Raw genomic sequence first — 10,200 nt, forward strand, 5'->3', positions numbered from 1 at the left:
GCAGCCCTCTCCATTTATCATGCATCAGAACTTTGCAACTGAGATATACCAGGCATGGCTTTACTAATTGGAGCAATGTCAATAGTTCACCCCACCTTGCTGCTACTTTCTGATTTTTGAGCAGTTGAAATCTGGCTGTGTAAGTACCTGAGACATTCAGGCTCTGTGATACCTTTGCCTCCCCTACCTCTGATTTTTTTAAACTCCCCATTCCCTAATTTAATTCTTACTATGGTGCGGCTGACTCCACATCATCAGTCCTGTCCCCCTGATCACTTCTCTGCTAATAGCAAGGCCAATGCTCTCACGCTTTCGAATTTGACTGACAATGTTTGTAGAGTTGAAAAGATCTAATGAGGATATTTTCAATTGCAGTTTTATAACTGCTGTTTTAACATTGGTTCGAACATATAGCAGAATCTGCCTTATGGCGAAGTAACTGTACTTGTCAGTTTTATGGAGAGAAAATACTTAGAGCTTCAGTATTGGAACTTGTCATAGCCATTCATGTTGGTCACAATGTTTGCATGCCTGCAGAAGTGCTCACCACAATAGGTGACTGGCCACAGTGCCAGTGCTCTCTGCACATGCAAATTTAATTAGTTTTAGTTACAGAAACCAGACTAAATAACTGGTCCCATCAGCCATCAATGGAATTAATTTCTTAAAGCTTTTTGGGGGCCATTTGGATATGCATCTTTTGTGTTGTTGAAATATCTTTGGACTTGCCTGCATTAGAAATGTTTGCTTTTGTCTTGATCATTTAAGACTACCATTTAAGTGTGCGGCACGGTGGCGCAACAGTAGAGTTGTTGCCTTGCTGTCACAGAGACCCGGGTTCAATTCTGACTACAGGTGCTGTCTATACAGAGTTTGTACATTCTCCCCGTGACCTGCGTGGGTTTTCTCCGGGTGCTCTGGCTTTCTCCCACACTCTAAAGATGTACAGATTTGTAGGTTAATTGGCTTCAGTAAAATTATAAATTGTCCCGAGTGTGTATAGGATAGTGTTAGTGTACGGGCATCATTGTTTGGTGTGGGCCAAAGGGCTTGTTTCCGCACTGTATCTCGAAACAAAAAACTTAAGTCCAATTTGCTAACTGCTCTTACACCCATATCCATCTTAGTCAGATAGACACACAAAACTGGAGTAACTCAGCGGGACAGGTAGCATCTCTGGAGAGAAAGAATGGGTGAAGTTTCGGGTCGAGACCTTTCTTCCATCTCAGACAGGTTTAGCTTCAATTATTCAAACCTATGCCAATTAAGTTATGGCCTATCTCGAGAAAATTAAGAGTGGCTTCATGCAATTCATTGATATAAGTTTTCTACTGTTAGTGGGCTACCTCCTTGAAGATTCACCTTGAGATTGCTGCCACCTTGGTTATTCATTTTAAGCTGCTACATTTAATACTTAACCTGCCTTCATTTTCTGCTCAGGTCCCGGTCACGTTCCTACAGTGGATCATCGTTCAGTGGCAGCTCCTACACGTATTCCAAGTCGAGATCTCATTCCTCGCGATCTTATTCAAGATCAGTCAGTCGATCCCCAAGTCGTTCCTATTCAAGGTCACCTTCATATCGAAGAGGTGGTGGAAAGAGTAGGGGTTATCGATCAAGATCCAGATCTCGTGGGTTTCATAGGTCCAGATCTAGGTCACCATCTTACAGAGGATATCGGTCTCGTTCCCGATCTCCAAATTACAAGCCCCATTCTCCTTACAAAAGGAGTATTCCACAGGGTGAAAATGAACGTGAGTATCATGATCGTTACAGAGAACCACCACCACCGTTTGACTACAGAGAACTTTATGATAGACCTCGTGATCCAAGAGACTCTTACGAAAGGGAGCGCTACAGAGAATGGGAGAGGCGATGCAGAGCATGGTATGAATATTATAAAGGTTACAATGGTGGTAATCAACCACGACCTCGTTCTCCCACAAATAAGGACCATTTGTCTCCTGAGTGCTTTGTCCCACCTGGTACCAGGCGTGACAATTCACCTCATGGTCGGGGCCGCAGGGACGAATATCCAACAGATCAGTTGCCTCGGGGCCGTAATGTGGGTGGTGCCTGCAATTATCCAGAAAAGTACTCTTACAGAGAGACTCATGCTGTAAAAGAACTGAGAGGGTCAAAGGAAAAAGAAGTAACAAGCCTTCGTCCTGACTCGAAAGGTGCAAAGCACAAAAAACACAGGAAGAAGAAAAAGGATGAAACTGAGCCAGTCAGTAATCTGGAGTCTTGTCGAGATGAAAAGAAGGCTGTGGAGACAGTAGGTGATGATAGCAAAGGATCTTCCTTGTTTCTGCCACCCAGCAGAGATGATGCCACACCAGTGAGGGATGAGCCTATGGAAGGGGAATCGGTTGCTTATAAATCCATGTCTGACAAAGACAAGAAAGAAAAATCTAAATCTAATAAAATGGAAAAAGTGAAGCGGAAAGCAGAGGGCAGCATGCCCAAGAAAGAGTCCTCCGGTAAAAGTGCCAAAGTAGCACAAGAGAAGCCACCAGAGAAAGAACGGGATAAGTCACCTCATATTGAGCTCAGCATAAAAAAAAACAGGGAGGAATGTCCTGCCAAGGTTGAGAGTGTGAAAGTCCACCCGCTACCCAAAAGTGAGAAGTTCTTTCTGCCCAGGAAGCTGCAGCTCAAACTGGGCCGAGAGTACAAAGAAACGAAACCAGCAAAGGAGGAAAAGCAAAGAAAGGATTATCCCAGGGAGGAGACAAAACATGAGAAGCATGATAAAACAGTCAACAGGGATGAAAAACTGAAAAGGACAGTCAAAGCAGATGAGAAACCAAGGCAGTCAGAGGCAAAGGTTGACAAGCGTAAGAGGAAAAGTGATGAAAAAGTGGCAGACAGAGAGCTTGGAACGCCTCCAACTAAATCATCAAAAGTAGAAATGTCCGAGGCTGCAAAACCTTCAGCGAAACCAAAGACCACGTCTGGTACTGAGAAAGCAGCCGAAGATTTTGTAGAATTATCTTGTGAAAATGAGACGGTCACTCCAGCAAATCTTCCAGTGAGGAAGATCAAAATAAATAGGGAGAGTGGAAAGAAGATTGTAAGTGGAGAATCTCCAGCTCCTCAGGAGGAGGCACCCGAGTTATCGGAAGTCAATGGCGGAAAATCCAAATCAGACAAAGTGAAAACCAAGGCAAGGAGGAAAATGGCGGGGAATGAGATGACAGGTTCAGTCCTGGTAGATTATACAAGGTTAGCATGTTTCATGTATTTTTTATCATGCTTGCATTTGTTAATATCGTAATCTGGTTTCTTGGGAGCTTAGTCGGGCAGTGAATGGCCCATTTTTTGATTATGTATTTGGTTATTGCAGTCACATTGTGATAAACCCTGCAAATTTATATGACCATCATGATGTTGATGTTTTAAATAACCCCCACAATTATTGGGAATGTGAAGTATTGCAGTTGTAGATTTAGTTGCAAAACAGGGTAGAAAATATGCTCCATTTCTCCCTATAAAGTATGAATTTCTGTTAATAGTAAGCATACTCTTCAACTGAAATTAGATTTGCTAAGAAAAGTCATCTTCAGATTAAGAGTGCCGTGCACTTCATCATCCAAAGTTGCACAAACTGACCTAATGTTCAATGTCACTGCCTTCCCTCGGCAAGCTCATGGCGCTAACCCTGCCGGTTGCTATGAGGTGTGTTATATTTAATCTATGAGGTGAGGTAAGGTGTTGCCTTTTGGGAGCACTAACATGGGTAGAACCTACACAGTGAACGGTAGGGCTCTGGGGAGTGTTGTAGAGCAGAGGGATCTGGGAGTACAGGTAGGAAGGGTGGTCAAAAAGGCTTTTGGAACATTGGCCTTCATCAGTCAGAGTATTGAGTATAGAAGTTGGGAGGCCATGTTGCAGTTGTATAAGACATTGGTGAGGCCACATTTATTGGGGTTAAGTTTTGGGCCCATTGTATAGGAAAGATGTTGTTAAGCTGGAAAGGATGCAGAGAAGATTTTCAAGCTTGTTGCTAGAACTCAAGGGCCTGAGCTACAGGGAGAGGTTGAGCAGGCTGGGACTCTTCCTTGGAGTGCAAGAAGATTAGGGGTGATCTTATAGAGGGGTACAAAATTATGAGGAATAGATCGGGTAGATGTACAAAGTCTCTTGCCCAGAGTAGGGAAATCGAGAACCAGAGGACATATGTTTAAGGTGAGGAGGGAAACATTTAAAAGAACCTGAGGGGTAACATTTTCTCACAAAAGGTGGTTGGTGTATGGAACAAACTGCCAGAGATAGACTGGTACATTGAGAGGAACATGGTCCTATTGTAAGCAGGTGGGACAAGTGTAGTTGGGACATGTTGGCCGGTGTGGACAAGTTGAGTCGAAGGGCCTGTTTCCACGTTAAAATACTCTGTAGGAAGGAACTGGAGATGCTGGTTTACACCAAAGATAGACAAAATGCTGGAGTAACTCAGCGGGACAGGCAGCATCTCTGGATAAAAGTAATGGCTAACGTTTTGAGTCGAGACCCTTCTTCAGACTCTGTCTTGCTTGCACGTACTCTCCACAGATCACTTGCACCTTCACACAGCCACTCCCATCTGGCAGCTCCATGAGTGTATGCTTGCTTTTTATGCACCGCCTTGGCGCATTCGCTCCAAGTGCTAACTGTTTACTGCTGCAAAATTTAATCTTCCCTCATCATGTGTGTGTTGAATCTGCCTTTATAAGTGTTAGAAACATGGAAATATGTGATAAATACATTAAGCCTGGCCTTGAAGATCATGCATTAGGGTTAGGGTTAGATTCTCTGATCCTGTACATCCCGGTTTCTAAAGGTTCTGATTCCAAGGGCTTTCCTTTCAATGGTAAACCAAATACATCTTGAGAGTTTAGATAGAGTCTGAAAACACAGTGCCAACATTCACTTTCCTTTCTGTGTTGGGGTTTTCTGTGGGAAGACAAAGTAACGTCAATCTATGGATGTGTGCCATCTTGAACTGCAGGAGCCTTTAAGTAGCCATATGTGGGAATTCTAACTGTTGATATAATGGGTAGCATTACAGACAGTAAAGGGATAATTATACTTTTTATTTTTCACTCCCAGCACCAGTTCTGCAGGAGGGAGCCCTCTGAGAAGAGCTGAAGAGAAGTTGGATGCAAAGAAGACAGTGATTAAGACTATGGAGGAGTACAACAGTGATACCAGACCCCCTGCTGAAGATGAAATTGTCATTGTTCAAGTCCCTCGATCCAAATGGGAGAAGGAGGACTACGAGACAGATGAAGATGAAGGAAGGGCGGCAGCGGCAGCGGCAGCGGCAGCGGCAGCGGCAGCAGCATTAAACGTTGGAAAACTTGCCAGTTCTGGGCAAAGTGTGAAGCCTATAAACCCAACAAAGCAAACTGATAAAGATGCTGTTCCTGCTGAGAAACCTCAAAAAAACATTAAGGATCTAAATGTGGAGGAACCTCAGCAGGAGGCTGTAACACCTGGAAGAAGCATAATGCTGATTGAGAAAGTTGCAAAGATCAAAGATAAAGAGCATAGTATTGCAGACAGAGAGGTTTTGGACAAGAAGAAAGCAGCTGTTCAGCTCGACAAGCCAACAGTTGCAGAGCGGGATACTGAGGCAGCAAATGGAAAGCATTCTGCTTCGTCTGCAAAGGAGCGGCAGGTTGAAAAATTGGAGCCAAATAAAAGTGGTGCCTCAAACAAAGATTTGGTTCCTAATGTTGACAGCAAGACAGACGGCATCAACAGGCACATCCCACTCACCAAACAGAGGGAGGAGCGGGGCCGCGATGCAAGGAGGCGAGATTCCCCCAATAAGGGTGAAGAACTGACACATGGACAAAAGGGAAGGGAACAACAGACAGAGAGCAGAAGAGGCAGTACCGAACCCAGGAAAACCGATCACCATCCTGAGAAAGACAGGAAGCCACAGACGACCCCAAGAAGTGGATCAGAATCGAGATCCGGTACTGAAGAAGTAAAATTGGTCACCTCCAGCCGAGGCAAGGAAAAACCTGCCTTTGAAACTCGGAGCAACAAGGACAGGCAAGTAAGTGGGAATAAGCTGTCACATCAAACTGAAGTATCAACTGAAAAGAATGAGCAGGAGCTTTGTGTCGGGCGGGGTGACAGGGATCATGGCCGCCCCCGGATGCCAGGGTCACTCTGCCGTTCGAACCGACTCTCCCGGCACTCCTTGGATCTGGCGAGGGAAACAGACGAGGCAGCCTTTGAACCGGATTACAGTGAAAGTGACAGTGAAATTGAAGCAGAGCATACAGTAAAGGATGGAAAGGATACAAAAGAGATCACAGATGAACTGACAGAGGTCAAAGGTGTGTCTGTGGGCTCCAGGAGTAGTGCCGCTAAAAGTCACACCCAAAGCAGCCCAAGCCCTAGTTGTAGTCGCAGCCACAGCCCAAGTGAGAGTCAGACACGCAGTCACAGCAGCAGTGCCAGCTCAGAGGACACACAGGATAGCAAGAAGAAAAAGAGAAAAAAGGAGAAAAAGAAGCACAAAAAGCACAAGAAACACAAAAAGCACAAGAAACATCTTGGTGTTGAATTAGAGCTGGACAAAACTCAGAAACACAAACACAAAAAGAAAAAGTCCAAAAAAAGCAAAGACAAAGATAAGGACAAAGACAGTGACCAAAAGGTCCGATCATCTGTCATTGTCCGAACAGCAGAAACGGATTAGACAGATATCTGCATTGTTTGATCAGACTCTGCCGCAAGTATTTGGAAGCTTTGTAAATATTCACTCAGACATTGCTATTCTGCTCTGAGTCCACTGAACTGCTATTCTGGAGATTTTGTTTTCTGTAATATTGAGGATTTATAAATTAGCAATTTTTGTACAGAATTATGTTTGACCATGAGTATGGTCAGATTATGCTGCAGCATTTTTAAGTGAACTATAAGACTACACTGGGAACTACTGTGAAATTTTCACTGAACTTTTTTTTATAGTTGTGTATACAAGCTGACAGTGTAATTAATGTAAATGTTTTGCTTGATGATTTGCAGTACAAAGCCTCACTGTGTCATCTTTTGACTGAATAAATTTTCATTGAATTCATTAGTCTCTAAATACTGGTCATTGTGTTTTTCCCATTTCCAGTTTACAAAGCTAACCAAAATACTCAGCAAAAAAAAATCATATCACATATTACATTTTTGGTTGGTAATACCATGGATTTCTGAGGACAGCTAATTATGATGGAGTCGTGATTCTCACTCCCATACTGTGTTTTTCACTGGTTCAGTGATTCATTTCCAAGATAAGTTGGTGCGTTTCTTGGAAGGAAATCTGGTGGTGGTGTTCCCATACGGTGAAAGGTATGGATTTGGATTTTCATAGCTGGTACACATTGTAGCCACTGTGTTGGCCACTAATATTTAAGATGGTGAATGGGGTGCCAGTTAAGAGGGCTGTTTCACTGATTGAAAATCCTTCAGAATTGTTGAAACTGAATTAATCCAGAAGTGTGATACTGCCTGAGAAACTGCATGTCCCTGACCCGTGAATTGTAGAAGGTAGGAGGGCACAATTGAGGAAATGGTATTAATGTGGCTGGTGCAGTTAAGTTTCAATAAATGTGGCCACTCAGGGCTATTGATGGTGGAAGTTGTGATGATACCATTAAATGGCATGGGCATTGTTCTCTCAGAAAATGTTAGTGACTGATACTTATATGCTGTCAATGATATTTCCCACCAAGGAGCCACTGCCCGTATTTATTGTTCATCTTCCTGAATACAGGAGTGGTGAATTTAACAAACATTTATTTTGGAAAGGAAAGGCATGGAGTAACTGAAGATAATTGGGTCCGGGATACAGCCTGAGAAACTGCAGTGATGCGCTGGTACTGGGATGAAATGTGAACAACAAAGATTGCCGTAGTATTAATGAGTGAGATCAGCAAATGCCAGTGCAGAAATATCAACAAATATTGTTATGGAAAATCTGAGACTCAAACTGAAGGGAAATAGAGTCCTTATTCTATGTTCTTATGAACAAAGGATAATCTTCCAAAACTGTATTCAGTGAAACGCAGTGAATTTATTCCCTCTTGGGTACACTGAGTTTTGAAGCATAATTCACCTGAGAATATCTAAATCTGTGTAAATGCTTGAGGGTTCCAGTTGAACATTGCATGCAGTTCAAATTGAATTGCAATAATTTATATCATTGGCCAACCTCTAGTATATATTTCGGAGCTAAATGCACACCTGTCATCCTTCAAGGATCCCAACTGTCCAGTCCATGCTGCTTTCTCGTTGCTACCATCGGGCAGAAGGTACAGAAGACTGAAGTCTCACATCACTAGGTTCTGAAATATCTTATTGGGATGTTATCTTACTGTTGTACAAGATGTTGGTCAGATCACATTTAGATCATTATGTTCATCTTTGTGCATCCTGCAATAAGAAGGATGTTATGCTGGAAAGAGTGCAGAGAAAATTTTTACAAGGATATTGCCAGGACTTGAGGGCCTGTGCTTTAGGGAGAGCTTGAGCAGGCAAGGACTTCTATTGCTTGCAGTGCAGAAGGCTGTGGTTGACCTTATAGAGGTGAACAGGATCATGAGGGGAATAGATAGTGTGAATGCAGTCTTTTACTCAGAGTAGGGGAATCAAGAACATGGTTTAAGTTGAGAGGGGAAAGATTTAATAGGAGCCTGAGGGGCAACATTTTCACACAAGACTATATGGAATGGGCTGCCAGCGGACATAGTTGAGGTAGGTACTATAACAATTTAAAAGACATTTGAACAGGTGCATGGATAGGGAAGGCTTAGAGGAATATGGACCAAATGCAGTCAGGTGGGACTAATGTAGATAAGGCATCTTGGTCGCCATGGGCAAGTTGAACAGAAGGGCCGGTTTCTGTACTGTATGACTCTCGGGTTTCTTGAACTGACCTGCACAACCCTAATTCTGCCATCACAAAATTCTTAAGGGGTTGGACAGGCTAGATGCAGGAAGATTGTTCCCGATGTTGGGGAAGTCCAGAACAAGGGGTCACAGTTTAAGGATAAGGGGGAAGTCTTTTAGGACCGAGATGAGAAAGTTTTTTTTCAGAGTGGTGAATCTGTGGAATTCTCTGCCACAGAAGGTAGTTGAGGCCAGTTCATTGGCTATATTTAAGAGGGGGTTAGATGTGGCTAAAGGGATGAGGGGGTATGGAGAGAAGGCAGTTACGGGATACTGAGTTGGATGATCAGCCATGATCATATTGAATGGCGGTGCAGGCTCGAAGGGACGAATGGCCTACTCTAGCACCTATTTTCTATGTTTCTACAATGGTACACTACAGACCATTTTGTTGATCTCTTTCTAATTGTTTTGTGCTAATGTCTTGTTTTGCACAGTCTTCACTGTTTGTGGGTTTATGTATACTTTATGTTCTTGAGTCTACATGATGCTGCTGCATGCAAGATTTTCATTGTACCGGTTCCTCACCGTAATTTTGCACGTAACAATAAAGTTGACTTGACCTAGACAAAAAGATCCATTTTCAGTCATTGCTAACTATGTTCATCTGCAATCCTTCAAGTATTTTAAATTGATTTTCTCTTGGGCACAATAGTCATAATGTTTTCCATATGATATGAAGAATGGGTTTTCAGAGTTAATTCATTTACAATTGCAGTTTATGAATTAATAGATTGAAAATACTTAGGGCAGCACAGAGGTCAAGACAGGGTGTCTGGTATTGTGAGGTAGCGGCTCTCCCAGCTGCACCACTCTGTTCAGCTATTTAATAGTGCTTTTTAGTTAAGGGCTGTTTCATGAAACAACTATTCTGCATTGGAAACACCAAATTGGACTGTTTGCAGCCAGCTGCATTCATTGGCATTAACTTTGCAATAACATTTCTGGGCAAGGTTTCAGTATCAAAACAGCTGATACCAATCAACTCAGTATCATGGACTACATCCAGTAAAGTCGTTTACATTGAGCTGCTACCATGTGCTTTTTAGTTAATAGCTGTTGAATGAAACACCACTATTCTGCATTAGAGCCATCAAATTGGACTGCACCAAAGAGCAGTAATTTCTTTAACTTTTCAGGAAAAGGCATTATAATCAAACAACCAATGCCAGTGGACTCTATCATGAACTACTTCATCTTAAGCCCATGCCCCATAGTTTTAGAATACCCTGGATAAAAAGACAACTTTATCCATACCCA

General features: G+C 42.8%; 1 protein-coding gene across 5 annotated transcripts in view; it reads left to right on the forward strand.

Moving 5' to 3' along the window:
* The window catches only part of LOC144603984 (E3 ubiquitin-protein ligase RBBP6-like), a 69,353-nt gene extending 62,295 nt beyond the window's left edge, over nucleotides 1-7,058 (forward strand). For all 5 annotated transcript variants that reach the window (XM_078417915.1, XM_078417916.1, XM_078417918.1 and 2 more), the window contains 2 exons: nucleotides 1,441-3,228; nucleotides 5,092-7,058. In XM_078417915.1, the coding sequence (XP_078274041.1) occupies nucleotides 1,441-3,228; nucleotides 5,092-6,700 (3,397 nt within the window). In that variant the 3' untranslated portion in view covers nucleotides 6,701-7,058. The remainder of the gene's footprint in view (nucleotides 1-1,440; nucleotides 3,229-5,091) is intronic.
* Nucleotides 7,059-10,200: the final 3,142 nt, after the last annotated feature.

Source organism: Rhinoraja longicauda, chromosome 21 (assembly GCF_053455715.1).
Source record: "Rhinoraja longicauda isolate Sanriku21f chromosome 21, sRhiLon1.1, whole genome shotgun sequence".
In the NCBI taxonomy this organism is placed as follows: Eukaryota; Metazoa; Chordata; class Chondrichthyes; order Rajiformes; family Arhynchobatidae; genus Rhinoraja; species Rhinoraja longicauda.